Source organism: Peromyscus californicus, unplaced genomic scaffold, assembly GCF_007827085.1.
Source record: "Peromyscus californicus insignis strain IS unplaced genomic scaffold, ASM782708v3 Scaffold_4__1_contigs__length_199733344, whole genome shotgun sequence".
Classification (NCBI taxonomy): Eukaryota; Metazoa; Chordata; class Mammalia; order Rodentia; family Cricetidae; genus Peromyscus; species Peromyscus californicus.
In genome coordinates, this window is record NW_026294562.1 from 56,130,924 (window position 1) to 56,150,601 (window position 19,678).

Genomic DNA, 19,678 nt, shown 5'->3' on the forward strand with positions numbered 1-19,678 from the left:
AGCAGAGCACTGGGTGCTGTGTGCGTGCACGTGGTGACTGTCCTGATCAGCACAGGTCTTGTGTGCAGAGTTTGATATTGGGAAGTATGTGTCAAATGCTCAGACATGGTAGCAGTACTATGTGGCATGCTTACAGACATGATGAGAACTCTGAGTAGCACCTGTCATATGAGCTAGACCTGGAAAATTGACTGGGTAGCATGTAGCATGTGCACACAGATATAATGATCAGTCACATTGGTTGGCATGTGACCTGTACAGACACAGTGGCAGTTCTGGGAGGATGTATCACTGCAGATATCAGGAGAGTTTTGGGTAGCATGCGCACAATGGCATCAATGACAGTACCAGAGGATTCACAAACCTAAAACCAGGGAACCGGGCACACTTCCCCAAAGAGGTGACGTTTTCCATACCCCCACATTTCCTGTCTCCCCTGAACTACTGAAGTACCAGTATGAGTATTTCATCAGCCAATTCTTCAGTCCCAGCCAGTAAGATGCCAGGAGAAAGTGACCCATGAACCCCACAAGCTGTAGCCATTATCTGGTGCTGGACTGGCTGAGTCTAATCCCCTGGGCAAGCTTTTAAAAGTCATGAGTTCTAGCCGGGCGGTGGTGGCGCACGCCTTTAATCCCAGCACTCGGGAGGCAGAGCCAGGCGGATCTCTGTGAGTTCGAGGCCAGCCTGGTCTCCAAAGCGAGTTCCAGGAAAGGCGCAAAGCTACACAGAGAAACCCTGTCTCGAAAAACCAAAAAAAAAAAAAAAAAAAAAAAAAAAAAAAAAAAAAAGTCATGAGTTCTGAGCTATATGTCTAAAGGTTCTGAACTTCATCTTTCTTGAGAACCTGTATCTGTAAAAATCATCAAGGCCTCCGGATCTCTTCCACCCCACCGGGCAGGTGGTCACTCCTTAAGTGGAAGTAATCTCTCATATTGGAACTGGCTAGGCCATGGGCAGGTCAGTAGCTATGAAGAGGGTAGGATGAATGTGGAAGGCAGACTGGGTGGGCGGCCTTAGGGTGTGTGGGTGACTCAATCCCCAAAAAGCCACTGGCTGGTGGTGTCAGGTGGCAGCTGCCCTCCTGTTGCCATGACCACACCCCCCCCCAAACGCAGGAGGCCTGTCAGACTGGTTTGTCTGTGCCCAGCACAGCCTAGGGGAGAGCCCTGGCCATAGGGGAAGGCAGGGGCGGAGGTGGGGTGGGCGGAGAGCATACCCTGGGAGGATGGGAGGGCTGCTGAGAGAACGGCTTCGGGGAACAGGTAACTAAAATAATAGGAGTAAGAGGCAGCAGGAAGGACAGGTGGAGAGAGTGCCGGAAGATAAGAGGGCTGGACGGGGAGCGGGTGTGGGAAATGATAGTAGAAAAGGGATGGCACTTTGGGAGGGAAGGTGGGGAGAGGCGGGTGGGGACAGAAATGTAGAGCAGAAAGACAAAGTACGGTAGGGACAGACACCTGACTCGGTCAGTCGGGGCTTAGGTCATGAAAGTAAGCTCATCCACGCAGCTGGGCACGTCCAGGGGTAATGTGGGTGGCATCTCTAGGCTAGGGGAGAAGGAAGCTGAGGAATGCTCTACATTGCAGGGAGTTTGACCTTGAAGTTGGATTTGGGGACCAGGGGTCTGTATCTGCCGCTTCAGAGCAGCAGCTTAGAAAATGAAGTCAGTCTTCCCATAAAGACAGAAGATGCTCCCTTCGAAGCTCGTAAACCCACCTCCACCAATCTCATCACCTCCCTGCCCCTCTCTGCCCCTCCTTACCTGCCAGGGCCTTAATTCTGGACCTCTCAAAGAGGCGGGCTGAGCTGCTGTCATTGTCCCAATCTGAGTCGGGCAGGTCCCAGCGGTTGTTGATGTCACTATACTGGCCCTGGATCTCCAAGCTGTCGAAGTCTGTGGGTGACAGAGTGCTGCTCATGGTGGTGGGTGGCTTCCTGTTCCTACAAGAAGACGTGGCTTGTGAGAAGCACCTTGAGGATGCTGAGCCTTCACTCATCATACCCTTCTTCTTTCAGTTTGTTTGTGTTTTCCTTTCCCTTGTCTTTTTGTTTTTCCAGGCAGGGTTTCTCCGTGTAACAGCCCTAGCTGTCCTGGAACTTACTTTGTAGACTAGGCTGACCTCAAACTCACAGAGATCCTCCTGGCTCTGCCTCCCGAGTGCTGGGATCAAAGGTGTGCGCCACCACTGCCAGGCAAGTACTAGCTTTTGAAGCAAGGTTCTTTCTTACTTTTTAAAAAGAGGGTCTTAGTCGGGCGGTGGTGGCGCACACCTTTGATCCCAGTACTCAGGAGGCAGAGCCAGGTGGATCTCTGTGAGTTCGAGGCCAGCCTGGTCTATAGAGCAAGATCCAGGACAGGCACCAAAACTACACAGAGTAACTCTCTCTTGAAAAACAAAAACAAAAACAAAAAAAGAGGATCTTGCCCCCTACTTGAAAAACAACAACAAAAATGCCAGGCCCAGCACTTAGGAGGCAGAGGCAGGTGGATCTCTGTGAGTTAAAGGCCAGCCTGGTCTACAGAGCAAGTTCCAGGACAGCCAAGGCTACTCGGAGAAACTCTGTCTTGAAAAAGGCTTTTAAAATTTTGTTTTATGGCTATGGATATTTTGATGAATGTATATATGTGTACCATATGTTTGCCTGGTACTCAGAGAGGGCAGAAAAGGATTCTGAATTCCCTGGAATTGGAGTTACAGATAGTTGTAAGCTGTGTGGTTGCTGGGAATTGAACCTGGGTCCTCTGAAAGAAATACCACTGCTTTTAACCACTGAGCCATCTTCCCAGCTCCCTAACTCTTCATCATAGCTTCTGGTACAGAGAACATTAACATCTCCCCTGACCATCCTGGGGCCCTTCAGCAGTGCCCTGAGGGATCAGCACTCATCCCAGCCTTCCATGGCCTAGACTATGATATCTGGACCATGTACACTTGCCAATACTATTTATGACCTTAACTTAAGCAAACACACTCTGTCCCCAAATGAGCTTCAGATTAGCTGCTGGGAAGTTTTTTTTTTTTTTTTTTTGAAAGTCTGTAAGGTCCAAAGTTCTGGTGTAAAACAACATTTACTAGCCACTCAAGGGAATAGGTGGTAGAGAATTATAACTAACAGAACGCTAAATCCTACAGTTTTTCATTTTCCTAATATCTCTTCAACACAAGACAGTTTAAAGTCATCAACTACTCCATCTGGGTGGTGGTAGCACATGCCTTTAATCCCAGTACTCAGAAGGATAAAAGAGGTGGATCTCTGTGAGTTCGAGGCCAGCCTGGTCTACAAAGTGAGTTCTAGAACAGCCAAGGCTGTTACACAGAGAAACCTAGTCTCAGAAAAAAAAATACCTGATCTGGGAAGGAAGGAGGTAAGGAAACTTCTCCTATGGTTTGGGGAAGGCTAGGTGGTGAGACTCTAGGTGGGAAGGATCGTGTGTTCACATGGGCACACAAAGGCAGAATTTAGCTACTATCATTAGCTGGTTCCAAAGAGCTGAACATGGCGCTCTTCAAGGTCAGGGCTGCACCAGTATTTTCCTGGGAGTAACCTGAAGAAGGTGTGTTCCACTTTCCTTTAGGTTACTGTTATAAAACGCTCTGAGGATTTATTTGGCTTATACCTTCAAGTTGCACACAGTCCATCACTGAGGGAAGTCAGGGCAGCAACTCAGGCAGGAGAAGCAGAAACCACAGAAGAACGCCCTGCTCGCTGGCTTCCTTTCAGGAACATGCTTAGTGGGCTTTTTTTTAATAAATACATCCCAGGACCACCTGCTCAGGGAATGGTGCTGCCCTTAGTGGACTGGAGCCTCTTACATCAATTAACAATCCAGACAGTCCCCCACAGACATGCCCACACGCCAATCTCCTCTAGACAATTCGTTAGTGGAGACTTTGCTCTCAGATGGCTCTAGGCTTTATCACATTGACAGTTAAAGCTAGGCCAAGTTGTGAAGAATAGAGGTCTCTAGTTCCTAGATTTGGTCCTTCATTACCCTGTAGATGGGCAAGGAGTTTTGCTTTCCACTAGGCCTAGGACTTCTTTCCCATCATTTTCTACCAACAGAGTCTCTGGATTTGCTCTGTAAATATTTATATAAAACTAAATTGTAGGGCAGAGTTGAATCACCCTGAGCAAAGAACACTATAAACCAGGCATGACCTGAACCAGTCCCCTCACACTTTTGGTTCTGAACAAGAAAACAGAGTCTGACTCAGAAGCATTGGCCTTGGCCCTACTCTGTGTTTGGAATTAAAGTCTCCTAACCAGCAGCTGCTCTCGGTTCAGCTGAAGGAAGGGTGTTAGAACCCAAACAGTCTCTCCACAGACCATCCAGCAAAAGCACTCCATATAACACCCAGTTTCCCCTCATTAGTTTATCATACCATTTTCCTTTTATAGAAAAAAAACCCACTACAAGTCCCACCTCTGTGCCTTGACAGTCGTTTCTAAGCATTCTAGCTCTGGACCCCCCATCGTCTTGTACAATATGTTTTCTGTGTTCCAACAGTTGCCAGCTCCAGAGTCTTACGGTTTCTGCTTGAGATTCCCTACCCAGATCATCCCTTACATATGACCCGGGTCTCCATGCTCGGACTTCCAGCAAACCCCCAGCCATGTGACTGTCATTCTCCTTCAATGGAGAATCCTCAATTTTATTCTCCTCCAAGGATTCCTGAACTCTGGCAGAAGGGAGGTGCCACCATTAATCCAGATTACACAGTCCTGCACTCCCTCAGCCTTAGCCAGTGACCTCAGCCAGACCCAAGAGGCTTATGTGGTGGTTAGTGTCAGAACAGCGTTGCCTCCCACTAGCTTCAGGCTAGAGGTCTTGCTAGAACCTCTGCCCACCCAAGTACTGCAGTACAGACTCTGCTTAGCTATGGTTGGTCCTGCAGGCAGCTGGTCCCTCCCTCACTTTCCTCCACTGGCACTGGTCCGAAAAACTAGAAACCCTATTTCCTGCCTTGCCTTGTCCTCTAGTTCCCCCTCTCATGACATCCTGTTCCAGATTAATTCTTTACCTCCCTTAGAGCGTGATCCTTCCTCCTGCTTCATTCAGCACTCTGAATGCAGCTTTAGTGTGCTTATCACGTTTATGACCGTTAGTTGTTATGTTCTCTGCTTGCTCCACTTATAACTCCTTGAGAAAGGAGGTCTCGGTCTCTCTCATTTCTTTCTGGGCCCAGCAGAATAGGTAGTTAATAAAGAGATATCACATGAATTCACTGTCATTCTTATTTTGGTCATTGGATCAATGTCTTTCTTGGGGATGAAGAAAACACTCGTGGGGAGAGCGGTGATGGGGGGAGAGAGCCCTGTTCTCTGCTGGAGGACTTTCAGGGCTAAGCCCGAGCATCGGACAGGGGAGTCCCAAATACAAGTCACATGACCTGAGTGCTGGGCCACTGAAACAGATCACTGCTTCCCTCCACACCCCATTTCTGGTTTGGCAGATCTGGAATGAGCCTGGGACTTTGCATATTTAACTCATTCCCAGGTGGCTCAAAAGATGCTCAGGAAAGGAGCACACTCAGAGGGCCACTGTCCAAGCAAGCAGCTGGAACTACTTAGGGAAGCTCTGAGGACTGAGAAGGCGGAAAGTTCCAGGGGTGAGTGTGACTGCAGATGACTTCTAAGCATGTGCAGGCCTTTTCCGAGGCCAAACTAAATACCTCTTCCTTCTCAGAACAGGAGCCAGAGCCCCAGGCCATGACAGCAAAAATGGAGATGAAGTGGGCTCTAGAGCTAATCAAACCGAATTGATACTGAGAGGAAGGAGGGCAGGGCTGAACAGCCATGAGCAGAGGGTGAATAACACATTAGGGCAGACAGGGAGGGACCTGAGCAAAGTAAAAAATCTCATCCGACTCAAAGTATAAAGGGATGGATGGGCAGGGAGAGAAAGGGGAAAGAGTCACGGTGAAATTCAGGTGCTCAAGAAAGCCAGAGAAAGATGCTCCAGGGCAGAGATGAGGAGAAGGAAAAATAAAGCCCAACCTTTCTCCTAGGCAGCGTTCCTGATAAAGCTCGGGGCTCTGCTATGAGAAATTGAGGGAAGATGCATGGATTTTTCATTTTCTCCTTTAGAATCTGCTGTTTAGCCTGAGCATGGTGCTGCACACCTGTGATCCCTGCACCCAAGAAACTGCCAGGAAGATCACCTGGTCTAAAACCTAAATAAATAAAAAAAAAATCCTCCACCCGGGGCATAATTATTCAGCCTCATTTCCCCTCCCTTACCACCCCCGCCCCTAAGCTTGAGCTTACATCAGTTTCTTTACCAGAAAAGCCTAAGCTCCATCTTAGCTGCTCCTTAACCATTGATCCTGGGCTCTTCTCAACATGCCAAGAGGTTGGCTGCCCCACGCTCAAGCTGAGATACACACGTACACATATGGAACTCACTGTGCTCTCTTCACCTTCAAGAGAAACCGGGTTGTGGATACTGACTGACAATGCCTACCAACCCAGGCTCTCAAAACTGGAATTGTAATGGGGGGGCGGCAGCTGAGAAACAGCCCACGGAGAAATCCCGTTAGGACAGGGCAAGCCTGCCTCTCAGACAAGCATGCAGTGTCATGGGGATACTGGGGTGCAGTAGGCTGGAGCCAGAGTAGATGGTGTAAATGGATGGTGGAACTGGAACCCCAGCCAGGCAGCCTTGCTGGGTAGTTGTATGATAGGCAGACTCCACAGCCCTGTAAATGTACGGAGCCCCAGAAACACCTTACACAACGCTTCCTCACAAACGGAAGAGGTTTCCTCCTCTCTAGCAGCTACAGTCATCTCCACCAAACCGTGTCCACCTCTCATACCAATGCGAGACCTAAAGGGCAGCATGGAGCTAGCTACCACAGAGGTGAGGAGAAGCCCAACGAAGCGCCATAGCCAGCTGCCAACAAGCTGCGGAGCTGGAGGAAGCTGTGTCTTCACAGGCCCCGGACAGACCCTAGCGCGTCCCCAGTCCCACGACCGGCGCCGGCCGGTCCACCGCAGGACCCGCCGCACCACGAAACGCCTGCGCTGCCAGACGCGCTCCGAGCCCAGGCGACCCCGATCCATCAGCGCGTCTGTCAGCCCAACTCTTCCAGACTCTTCTCTGTGCTCCACAGAGGTCCGCGTACCCCAAGCCTCGACCCTCACGGTCTTCAGTGGTACCTGGCTGGCCCGCACAGAACCCGGGTACTCGGCGTCGCATCCTCCCTCCTGGGGTCCCCAGGACCGACCCCACCGCCCGCATGCGGCCGCACAAAGCGCGCCTCCTTGCCGGTCGGGACAAAGCGGGCCGGGGCGCCGGCTGCACCTACCTGGGTGCAGAGCGCTTGCCGGGTAGCGGGAGCTCGGCTGGCCGGGGCGCACTGGTCGTCGCCGCGCCTACAGCCGGGTCGCGGGGGGTGGTTGCGGGCGGTCACAGGCGGCGGCGGCGGCGGGGCGGCCGCGGGGCGCACGGCAGGCGGGCGCTGTCACAGGGCGCGAGCGGCGCGGGGGGCGCGCGGGGCCGGCGGCCGCGGGGCGCGTGGCGGCTGCGCGCGGGCGCGAGCGGCGGGACTGCGGCGCGGCGGAAGGAGGACAATAGCCTCCCCCTGCCGCAGGCCGCCGGCTCCCGCGGGAGGCCCGGGACCATCTGGAGCTCGCGGGCCCCGCGGGGCTAGGGGCGGGGCACGAGGCACCCCCTCCCCGCCCGGCGTCATGGCAACCGCGGCCCCTCTCGGTTCTTACAGTGGTTCCCCGGCCGGGGGTCGCTGACCTTCCCCGGGGCAAATTCAGAACGGCCGCTCCTCCGCCGGCTCCCGACCCCCCACGGTCTTCCGCGTGGATGCCCTGCTTGACCCCCACCTTCCGGTCCTCGGGTACCACCCACAGTTAACGGGGCTCATTCTTCCCAGTTTGGACACTCCACCTTTGTCTCTGATGCGCCTTTGCCGGGATGCGCAGCCCTTTTTAATGTCACTCACCTCCGAGGTTTCCCCGAGATGCGGCCTCCGTTTCCTTTTCAGATGTCCCCTTTTGAGCACCTCCAGGCCATCTCGCTTAAGCGTTTCTTTCTGCCTTGCCCCCTTTCTCTCGTCCTCCTTCCGGCAGGTAGGCTGGCCCGCTTTCCAAAAGCATCTCCATGGTGCTCCTGGAGATTCGCCTTCTCACAAATCAGATTCTCGGAACCGTCATCACAGCGGCTCCTCAGCTCCTCTCATTTATCAACCAGGAGAATTCTGGCCTAGTCACTGTCTTAAGGGGGTTGGGGGCAGGGATGGACATTTCTAGGCCTGGCACGGCTGGGTTTCTTCTTGGTTTATTAGCAGCTGAGTGGTCTACGGTTTAATGGTATTAACCAAGGTGAGCTGCTATCTGCTTAGGAGAAGAAGGAAATATGCCCAAATCAGAGCAAATGCACAGAGTGGGTGCTCGCAGTGGGTGCTAAAAGTGCGTTATGTCATGTGACACTCCCACCCCCACTCCAGCTCTGAAAGTACTGTTCTTCCAGATTGGAGAGCTAAGCTCAGGGAGGAATCAGAAGGAAAAAAAAAAAAACACTGAAAAACAGGATGGATTTTATAGAGACTTTGGGTTATATACTCCAGAAAAGAGGTAGGCCCCTTCAAACCTGGGGAATGTCTGAAATGGACAAGTAAGACCAACAAAACGGATGCTCTTTCCGTGAATTATTGGGCTTAAGGTTTTATAATGGTTTTATTGGTAGCCAAATTTTAGCATTTTGCTTTTTTTTCTGGAAAAGTATGCATAACTAAGACAGCTACATGTATGATTTTCACAAAGGGAAATCATTGTGCTACATGTACTTTTAAAAATCTGCAAGGTAAAACACAATCTTGCTACCACCACTCAACAGTTTATTTCTTCATCTACCTGGCCTTGGTTTTCCTCATACTTTAAAGTGAGTTGGGGGAGGGATTGGGGAGTTTTGTTAAAGACTGCTAATCTGACCTGAAACTCTACCATTAAACCGGAACTTAGCCTTCTCTGGTACAGCTCACTGTAAACTGTAATTCAGGGTATTTATGGTTTTTTTTTTTTTAAACAGTAACGTGTTGGATGTGCTACACCTTTAGTCCCAGCACTTTGGGAGGCAGAGGCAGGCAAACCTGTGTGAGTTCAAAGCCAGCCTAGCCCGTTCAACAAGGGAGTTCCAGGCCAGGCAGGACTGCAAAGAAAACAAAACAAAAACCACATCACTCTTCTTCAGGCAATGGAATCAGGAGAGGACGTAAGCTTCTGCTGTCCCCAGAGGTCAGAGTATTCTGGATGTTCAGGAAGAAAGAGGCCACGGTGCACATAATGGTCACTGTGGAAACTTGGCCAGGGACATTAAAATTGATCATGGGATGGGAATTAGCTGACCACCAAACAAAGTGAAAACCATTTATTGCTGCTACTCATGATTTTGGGAACCGAGGGCCTCAGTGACAGCCTGTTAGATTGTAGCCATTAGGAGGCAAGGGTGGTTGACATAAATAGTAGCTTTTGTAGATTAATCTCCCATTCTCAGCATTGCACATCTTTCAAAAGCCTTGTAATATAAGCATTCTAATTTTCATCCTTAATTTATTGATGAACAAAATGCTATTTAGACACCTAAGTGGAAGTCCACGTTAATAGAATTAACTCATGGTAGAGACTCCTTGTCTTCTAATTCCTAGTCTGTTCGGAGGAAGAGTATGGCAGAATAATCAAAAGTATAGATTTGGGGTCAGGGTAGCTCAGTGGTAGTTCAGCTCCCTACAGCACAAAGCCTTGAATTTCATCCCTAGCACTGGGGGGGGGGGGGGTGAGGGAAGGAAGGCAGCAGTGGGTTTGGAGTTAGACTCCCCGAGATTAAGATCTAGTCAGGAGCTGTGAGTGGTAGTTCACACAAGTCATCCAAGTGCTCAGGAGGCTGCAGTGTGAGGGTTACGAGAATAACCTGGACTACAGAGTGGGAGACTGTCTCAAACAGATAAATAAAATCGAGTTTTGTTGTACGACCTTAGATATGTACTTACCTTCTTTTTGACTGAGTTTCCTCACCTGTAAATGTGAGGGTCGAGTGAATTATTGCAGAGAAAGTAATGGAATGGCATCCCGCCCATAGTAAGCACTCAATCCATGGCAGCCATTATTTTGTCACACTCCTACTTCACTGTACTGTTTCCCAATTTGGAAAGGAAGCATGCTCAGTGAAGGGAATGCTGAGCTCACTCGCCTCAGCTCTGCGCCTGGGTTGCTCTGGAAACCTGTTATTTTGCACTGTAGTGAATCAGTACAGTCAATGACAAGGAGAACCTCTGCTTCCTTTTCCTGTGAGCTGCAAAAGTGAATGGAATGATATCCACCAAGCATGCTGAGCTGCTCAGAGGATTCAGGTTTCCTGCTTAGGTTAAGCATGATTATTCACGGGAAGGTCTTGGCTGTACTGTCACACCTAGATCTGGAGCTGAATTTTCTGTTCTTTCTGTACCACGGAAGAGGTGTCTCTTCTTCCATCCAAGACTGATTCTTCTGGTTCCTGTTCTAAGTCTCAACCCTTCCAACCGTCAGGGCCCTCACTCCTTCTGGTGACCCTTTAAACACGCTTAATTATCTACCAGCTTAAAAAGCAGGAAATCTTGATGCCCTCTATTGTTATCATCCCCATTCCTCCTTCCTTTTGTTGTCACTGACCCCACGGCCTTGTGCTTGCGTGGCTAGTACTATACCCCAAGACAGAGCTGTCTTGAGTCATCTGCACCCATCAGCTCCACTTCCTCAGTTCTATCAAGCATTCATAAAAATATGTTATGACTTCTTATGTGCCAGGTACTGTGCTAGGATCTTGGAGGACCCCCTGGTGGGTGGGGATCACAGACAGTAATAAAATGATTGCTTAGTTATAGCCACAAAGTACAGTCTGTTATGAATGAAAACTTCAGATGTTATAGGAGAGTTGAAGAGAGAGCCGTAACCTGGGTAAAGAGAGGATAAAAGCAGACTCGCTCAGAACATGCCACCTGAGATTGGAAGTGAGAAGGGCTGACCAGTCGGGGAGTGGGGAGTAGTAACAGCAGTCACTGACACTAATTGAAGACTGTTTTTTGCAGTTTACACCTTACTTCTCTCCCTTCTTTCTTCTTTCCCCTTTCTCTCAGAGTCTCAGTATGTAGCCATGGCCAGCCTGGAACTAACTAGTTTACTGTGTAGACCAAGCCGCCCTCCCCCACCCCCAACTTGCTATGATTCTCCTGCCTCTGCCTCCTGAATACAAGCCTATCTCATTTAATTTTTTAAAAAGTTTTTTTATTTTACATGTATGAGTGTTTTGCCTGCATGTATGTATATTTGTGCCTGGTGCTCACAGAAGCCAGAAGGTATTGGATTCCCCTGGAACTGGAGATACTGATAGTTCTGCGTTACCAGGTGAGGGCTGGGAACCAAATCTTTATCCTCTCCAAGAGAGCAACAGTGCTCTTAAACTCTGAGCCATCACTCTAGCCCCCTTATTTAACTCCCTTAGGAACATGGAGAGATAAACATTAAGCCCATTTCACAGATAAGATAATAGAGACATTGATAGAACATCTTACCTAAGATCACTGAAATGGGAAAGCATAGAGCTGGAGTTAACAGAGATATCTATAGCATTTAAAGAATTTTGATTTTTTTTACCTTTAGTGTCCTGGAGGCTCCTGAAGGATTGAAAAAAGGAAGTCAAATGGGTGCCTTTGTTTTTCAAAAAGGCTATCTGGTGTGTGGGGAGGTGGTGGAAAGGAGGTCTGTTTGGAAGAGAAGCCAGTCGGGACATTACACTGGTGCTGGAGGGAGAGAGGATGGTAGATAGAACACAGGGTGGTAGATAGGAAAAACTGGTAAGATGTGGGTAGAAATGAATTTTACACAACTCTGTTGGAGAGAAAAAGGGTTGGGAAGGATATAAGGAGCAAACAGGAGAGAGGGATGACCAGGTTTAAAAGTGGGAGACTATTGGTTTTGGAACCTTGGGTTTAAAGTATCTTTGAGTCAAGTGGAGGTATTGGTTAGGCAGTTATACAGGGGTTTGGAGTCATCTGCATTTAGGAAATCCATTTGAAAGACATCAGTGTAGAGATTGAAGGTGAAAGATGTTTTGATGTGATTGATTTAATGTACACATGGGCACACACATATACCCACAGTCTCCCCCACACAAACCTGGTCATACTGCGTATCAGAAAATGGCACCTCCCTCCTTCCACTTGCTCAATCCATCTTCAACAAGCCCCCTTTCCTCTCTAACATATCCACATCAAATTCAATCTACGTATGTGTGGGGGCCAGAAGTTAACATTGAGTTTCCTCCTCTATCTCTCTCCACCTTACTTTTTGAGAAAATCTATTCTTGAACCTGGAGTTCTCAGTTTTGGTTGAGTTGGGTGATCTGCCTGTCTCTGCAATACCCCAGTTCTGGGGTTACAGGCACTTTGCCACTATGCCTGGCATTCACACAGCTGCTGGGGATCTGAACTCAGGTCCTCATGCATGTACAATGAGCGATCACCCACTGAGTGGTCTCCCCAATCCCTGAGATTGATTTCATGCAACCCAGATATATTTTTTACTCCTCTCGGCTGCTTACAAATGGTCATCGATGATTCTATTCTTCTTCTAGTTGCTAGTTATTGTCCCTCTTGGCATGATAACAACTCTTCTCCTTGCTTATGGTGTCCATGCTCTCTTGTATGTTGTTGGTTATTTTTTACTCTTGGCTCTTTTACTCTTTTGGGGGGCCCACCACCCTGCTCCCAAAATAAATAACACACGGAGGCTTATTCTTAATTATAAATGCCTGGCCTTAGCTTGGCTTATTTCTTGCCAGCTTTTCTTAGCTTAAATAATCCCATCTACTGCCGGGCGGTGGTGGCGCACGCCTTTAATCCCAGCACTCGGGAGGCAGAGCCAGGCGGATCTCTGTGAGTTCAAGGCCAGCCTGGTCTCCAAAGCGAGTTCCAGGAAAGGCGCAAAGCTACATGGAGAAACCCTGTCTCGAAAAACCAAAAAAAAAAAAAAAAAAAAAATCCCATCTACCTTTTGCTTCAGGGCTGTTTCCTTTTCTTACTCCTGTATATCTTACTTTTACTCTTACTCTATGGCTGACTGTGTGACTGTGTGACTGTGTGGCTGTGTGGCTGTGTGGCTGTGTGGCTGTGTGGCTGTGTGGCTGACCCCTAGCATCCTCCTCTCCTTGTTCTCTTGCTCTTTCTTCTTTTCCTCCCAGATTTCTCCTTTTATTTATCTCTCTGCCTGTCAGCCCCGCCTATCCTTTCTCCTGCCTTGCTATTGACCATTCAACTCTTTATTAGACCATCAGGTGTTTTAGACAGGCAAAGGAACACAGCTTCATAAAGTTAAGCAAATACAACATAAAAGAATGCAACACATCTTTGTATCATTAAACAAATGTTCCACAGCATAAACAAATGTAACACATCTTAAAATAATATTCCACAACCCTTGTGGGTTTTGTTGTAGTTTGTTTTGTTTTTGTTTTTTTTTTTTTTTTTTCAATTCCTGTGGTCCTTTCTTCTCTGTTTCTTTTCTGCTTATCACTTGTTTCTGATGGTGTTTTGTCTAGGCTTGTCCTTATTCTGTGTCTCTTTCCTGGACCACCTTACTCACTGGGCAGCTTGAATGGCATTGTTAATCCATCAATTTGACAGAGAACATTCACCTTCTGAAATCCTTAGGGGCTTCATAGCAGAGTTTGGATGCCTTGTGTACTTCCCCGGCCTTACCTCATCTCTCCTTAATTTATATCAGAACCATAGGAAACTCTAGATATTTTCCCAACATGTGTGAGATTTTTAAACATGCTACTCCTGGTGGCACAGGCCTGTGATCTCAGCACTCAATGGCAGAGGCAAGAGGAGGCACAGCAAGTAATTTGCGGCCAACTGGACTACACAGGGAGTTCGAAGCTGGCCTGGGTTCCAGATTCTGTCAAAAACATGAGAAAAAAACATTTGGACATGATATTTATTTTTTTTCTTTTTTCTTTTTGGAGACAGGGTTTCTCTGTGTAGCCCTGGCTGTCCTAGAACTAGCTCAGGTTCTAGGACCAGGTTGGCTTCGAACTCACAGAAATTTGCCTGCCTGTGCCTCCCAAGTGCTAGGATTAAAGGTGTGTGCCACCACCACCCAGCTTGGACATGCTATTTCTTCTAGATCATTCTTCATTCTTTCAATGCTTACTCATTCTTTAGGTTTCAAATAATATATCACATTTTGTTTTGTTTGAGACGAGATCTGCTGCAAGCCACAGGATTAGTACAGACTGGCCTGAAACTCAATGTGTAGACTATGGTGGGATTTGAAGTTATGATCCTCATGCCTCTGCCTCAATTCTGGAATCACAGTGTTGTATCATCCAAAACTCCATCCTGGATCATCATTGCCCAGTGGTCATGTTCCCTTTCAAGCTGTGAGCACCATGAGGGAAGCTAACACACTCATTTCATAGGCCTGTAGATATCTGTGTAACAAACTGATGCATGACAGAGAAGACCTTGGAAGGGAAGATAATTCTGTATTAGAACTAGATTGAACTGAATGTTTCCATCTTAAATAGTATGGCCTTGTTAGTGTTAGAGTACGGGGACTGGAACTCATGCATGCTAGGCAGATGTTCTACCACTGAGCCATATCCCCAGTGTCTTTCCCAATTATTTTATCTCCAATTTTATCTTCCATCATTTAAACAGCAGAAAGAACTTTTTTTTTTCTTTTTTTTTTTGGTTTTTCGAGACAGGGTTTCCCTGTGTAGCTTTGCGCCTCTCCTGGAACTCACTTGGTAGCCCAGGCTGGCCTCGAACTCACAGAGATCCGCCTGGCTCTGCCTCCCGAGTGCTGGGATTAAAGGCATGCGCCACCACCGCCCGGCTCAGCAGAAAGAACTTTATACATGGAATGCTCTCTTCATAGGTTCACTACCAAGATACCTGAATATCTGAGTTAAATTCCTAGTTTTTGTGATCTCCTTCTCTTTCTCTCCTCCCCTCCTTCCCTTCTTCCTCCTAACTCCCCTTCTTCCTCCTCCTCTCACCAGCTGCCTGTGTGAACATCTGTGCAAACACAGGTATTTGTGTGTGTATGTGTACAGAGGCCAGAGGACAGATTTTGGGGTCATTCATCAAGTGCCATCTGCCATTGGTTGGTTGGTTTGTGTTTACCACTCTAGCAGCTGGGAGGACCTGGGAGAATGGAGCTGATAAATGAGGTGGATAAAGTCTCCTGCAATAGCCAACTTTATTCAGAGCATCAGACAATTTATACTCTGAAGGTTATGAGGAGTCACATGAGTAAAGTGTACAAACCTAAGGGCAAGCTGCACATAGCCGTGCTTTTGTTTGTTTGTTTGTTTGGGTGTTTTTTGTTGTTGGTTTTTTTTGGGGGGTGTTGAGACAGGGTGTACCTCTGGCTGTCCTGGAACTCTCTCTGTAGACCAGGCTAGCCTCAAACTCAGATATCCACCCGCCTCTGCCTCCCAAGTTCTGGGTTTAAAGGTGTGCACCAATATAAACCAATTATGTGCTTTGAAAAAATGAGGTCACAAAACTCTTGTCTTGTTTTCTGGGATTTTTCTCATAAGCACTCAGAATTCTTCTCACATGACTCCATTCTTGGATCGTGCTCGACAGTTTGTTTTGAGACAGAGTCTCTCACTGGCCTAGATAGAACTCACCAAGTAGGCTAGGCTAGCCAGTCAGAGAGCCCCCCCCATCCCCCCAGGGATCTGTCTGTCTCTACCTTCCCCAGTGCTGGGATTGTGAGAAGATACCACCATGATGAGCTTTATTTGTCTATCTATTTTTTAAGATATGTTCTGGGGATTGAACTCAGAACTCAGGTCATTCTGCTTGCAAGGCAAGCACTTTACTGGCTGAGACATCTCATCTTTAGCTTTTAAACTCCAAGAGTCATGCTAGTGTGCATTTCTATAGTTCCAGCTACTCAGGAGGCTGAGACAGGAATATTGCTGGAGCATAGAGTTTCTCTCAAAATCAAATCTACAGCAGGATACTATTCTTAAGACATTTGCTCTTCAGCTGTAAGAGCCAGGTGCTTGAGAGGGATTTCAAGTTTTTCTCCAGAAGCTTCTTCTAAATACCAAGAGACAGACAGATCCGGTAAGCCTAAAGTTCAGAGATTATGCCATCATCTGTTGGATTGGAAAAGACATGTGGATTTTCACATAGGAAATATAATTTCTGGGATTGGAGCGGCATTGAAAAGGCTGAGGGCAAGAGAACAAGAGCGTCTGGTTCCCTTGGCCCAGCCTAGCAGTAGTGGACAGAAGAGGCCAGGACTCTATTTCATTCCTGGAACTCTAAGAAGAAACAGTCTCTCAAAATACCTGATGCCAGTAGCAGGCAACTGCCTCAGAGTGTTAGTCAAACTGTCCGTGTAGACCAGCACTGTCCATGTAGACCCGTGCAGGCAAAGAAAGTCTGGTGTAACCCTCCCTCCTGACTCTGCCCTGCGCTTCCATCTCATCCTCTAATCCTGAATTTCCCTGGCTCCTCGATATCTGAAGGAAATTCTGAGAAGTTCCTTGATATCCATCCCCTTAGACGTATAAATGGGTGTGTGGGGGCATGATGGGACCTAAAAGCCGGGATGCTTGTGGGGTTGGTGTGGAGTAAGGGCCGAGAACCCCAGAGAGATAGTGTGTGAATGGCCCAGGCTAGGATCCAGATGGAAGTTCAGCAGTAGCAGGAAGAGCTGTGGTGGTGCTAGAACTCATTACTGTGCTTCCGCTGGACCAAGACTACAGGAGCCTCCTGGGAGGGATGGCTGCTGCAGTCAGTGGTCTCAGGACCCAATGGCCATGATCAAATGAAGGCAGACACACTTTTATCAGGCAAGAAAGACAGCAAAGTGATAGTTAGCCTCGATGCACCTTCCTTGACGTTACAGTGATATATGACCCCTCAAGTAGCAAACCACAAGAATGGGCAGGTGGGAGGATCCTCAGAGCCAGACCTTAAAGCTTAGGACTGATTGAGTTGTCTTGACTTGGTCAGGTTCATTCTTCTTCTGTCATTCATAGAAGTAAAGAAAATTGCATCCTTTCCCACATGAGTCCTTGCTTTGTGATTGTAAATAAGCCTGCTGCCCAAGGAAAGGTTAGAAAGGTGAGCTCCGAGGGGAGCACGAACCTTCAGAGCACAGGCTTAAGTAACTAACTAGCATAGACCAGGACACCAGCTTGACAGCTTTGGGCATGATGTGCAAAGGATCGATGTGTTTGAAAGCAAGTCTGCACATGAGGGTGCAGGTAATGTTTGAGTCCAGTGGGGCCTTTTGATGGGTGGGGGTGGTTGCTGTAAGGCATAGAGGCCTGAAAAAGAGCCCCACCTTAAGCTTCCTTATACAATGTAGGCAAGTTTGGGGTCCCAGGAATCCCAAGGGCTGTGTTCTGCTCTAAGTGATGCTCTGACTGCAGGCTGGTATTGACTAAATGGAGGACACTGAGATATCACATCCATTTATCTCTGCCCAGTCTGGATTCGAAACAGCACTTACTTATGTTCCATCCCTGCCAAACTATTTTTAACTCAAAAACCTAATGTCATTAAAAACTGGGCTCATCTGAATGATCTTGACCCATCTAGGAATGAGCTGGGGTCAACCATGATATCCAGTAACTTTTTACCAGTCAATAGTGAGCCATTTCTTTCTTCGAAAAAGCTCATGCCATTAACCCCTGGAAAAAAGTGTCTGCTCTCAACCATATCCCAGGAATAAAATTTGGCAGATCTCTTTAAAACTAATAGCAGAAGGGAAGTTGTTGAGGGCTTATCAGTTAAGCTGTACTGGAATATGTGAGTTGTTCTGAGAAACCCACAGTGCCCATATCCAAGAAGAGTCAGTTTTATGTATATCTTTGAAGTTGTAGACATTTAGATCAGTTTTCAGTGTCTTTGCCCAGTCTACTCATATCATGGTTTACCTAGTTGTTCCAACCGTTACTGGCATCTGAAGCCTCCTGATGGTAAAGACAATAGACTCTGGGCTCTATGGCCTTGTTTGAACTCTGGTCTGTCACTTTCTAATTGAGTGACCTTAGAAAAGGCATGCAACTTCTCTAAGCCCGAATTTCCTCATGTATAAATAATTAGGATAATTTTACAGAAGGAAGTTGTGGTGAGAAATTAAATAATACATGTCAGGTGTGAGGCACCAGGTGCCAGATAAGCGCTGGCAGTGTTTGCTATGCCTAGTATCATTATTTTGTATGTTTTGTATGTAGGCAAATTTCCCACAAGGAAAACGTAATGCATGAAAATTTAGATTTGTATGAAAGTCGAATAGGGGAGGTTTCTGCACTAGATAATGATTGTCCAGGTCTAGCCTGGTGGACCTCAAGCCTGTACTACCAGCTGCTTGGGAGGCTGAGGTGAAGACGGCAAGTTCATGGCCTGCCTGGCTTAGAAAGTGACCTCAAGGCCCACCTGTGCAACTCAGACCGCACTTGTTTCAAAACTAAAAAGTAAAATGAGGAGTGCGATGTAGCTCAGTGGTAGAGTGCTCGCCCAGCACGTCTAAAGCCCCAGGCTCAATGCCCCGCCCCCACTTCCGTGTGTGAAAGAACTGATAACAGGATTTTAAAGCAGTCAACTTCCCCGTGTGTCTAAAATGATTTGACTCACACAAAACTGGTTTATACAATGTTTTGGGGATACAACATGTGTGCCACGCTCAGGTCGTCTATAATACAATCATTCAGGCCAGGTCTGAGGCACTATGACAGGTTAACAATAACCATCCCGACTACTCCCCGGGGCCCTTTATAAGGGGATTATATGGATTCTCTGTGGTTTCAAAGGACAAATTTGTGACTAATGAGTGGAAGACACAGGGCTGGGGAAATGGGGGGAGATGGTGGCCCCTGTGATGGAAAACTCTTCCAAACCACTGCTTTCCAAAGCGCAATGGTTTGTGGTGGCAAACTTCCTAACACAAGACATTCAAGTAAACGCTAGATATCAGCTTAAGTGAGGGATGGCTTAACCACTGAACAAAACGGGGAGGTGAAGTAGGTCAACTGTCCCACTATAAGTACACTATGCAAACTGGCTTGATTCTCTACCTTGGACACCAGGAGAAGACAGAGGGAAGAGAGCGGCTCTTCAGAAGGTGGGGTGGGGTGAAGGGAAGGATTGGAACAAACATTGCTTCTCTGGCTGGGAAATGCTGGATTAAATGACCTCTAAAATTTCTTGTAATTTAAAGATCCTAACTCAAATTATTTCATAGAGGTTATTTTAACTATATTCCTTGGAGAATTTTCCTATTTTAGTTGTGGAAAATTAGAACATAACACCTAAAGTAAGTGGTAAAATGGGAAGGCATTAGACACATTGACCCTTTGAGACGTTTGATCCCACAACCTCTTTTCAACCCGTGAAAATGGAAGTTGGAGAAAAAGAAGGCAGCCTTCAAGCCTGAATGCATAAAATCAAGTCCCCTTCAGCGATGAGGGGAAACCCAGCTGAGTTCCAGTACTGGCTTTAAGATGTGTAGGCCTGCGTTCCTGGTACAGTGTTGAAAGACTGACCCAAGACTGAACTTTTGGCACCAACGTCTTCTGAACGGGGCTCCTACAAGATGAAGCTTTCTCCCAGTTAGCCTACTTGTCTTAAAATCCAGTTGATTGTCTGACCTT

At 47.6% G+C, this 19,678-nt stretch overlaps 2 protein-coding genes across 2 annotated transcripts in view; one reads left to right on the forward strand and one right to left on the reverse strand.

Moving 5' to 3' along the window:
- The window catches only part of Sptbn2 (spectrin beta, non-erythrocytic 2), a 41,517-nt gene extending 33,099 nt beyond the window's left edge, over positions 1-8,418 (reverse strand). The window contains exons 1-2 of the mRNA XM_052762253.1: positions 7,962-8,418; positions 1,766-1,944 (exon numbers count right to left, since the gene is read on the reverse strand). Of these exons, the coding sequence (XP_052618213.1) occupies positions 1,766-1,922 (157 nt within the window). The 5' untranslated portion in view covers positions 1,923-1,944; positions 7,962-8,418. The remainder of the gene's footprint in view (positions 1-1,765; positions 1,945-7,961) is intronic.
- CUNH11orf80 (chromosome unknown C11orf80 homolog) overlaps positions 3,502-19,678 on the forward strand; it is a 104,519-nt gene continuing 88,342 nt past the window's right edge. Inside the window, exons 1-2 of the mRNA XM_052760104.1 lie at positions 3,502-3,516; positions 6,895-7,188. Of these exons, the coding sequence (XP_052616064.1) occupies positions 3,502-3,516; positions 6,895-7,188 (309 nt within the window). The remainder of the gene's footprint in view (positions 3,517-6,894; positions 7,189-19,678) is intronic.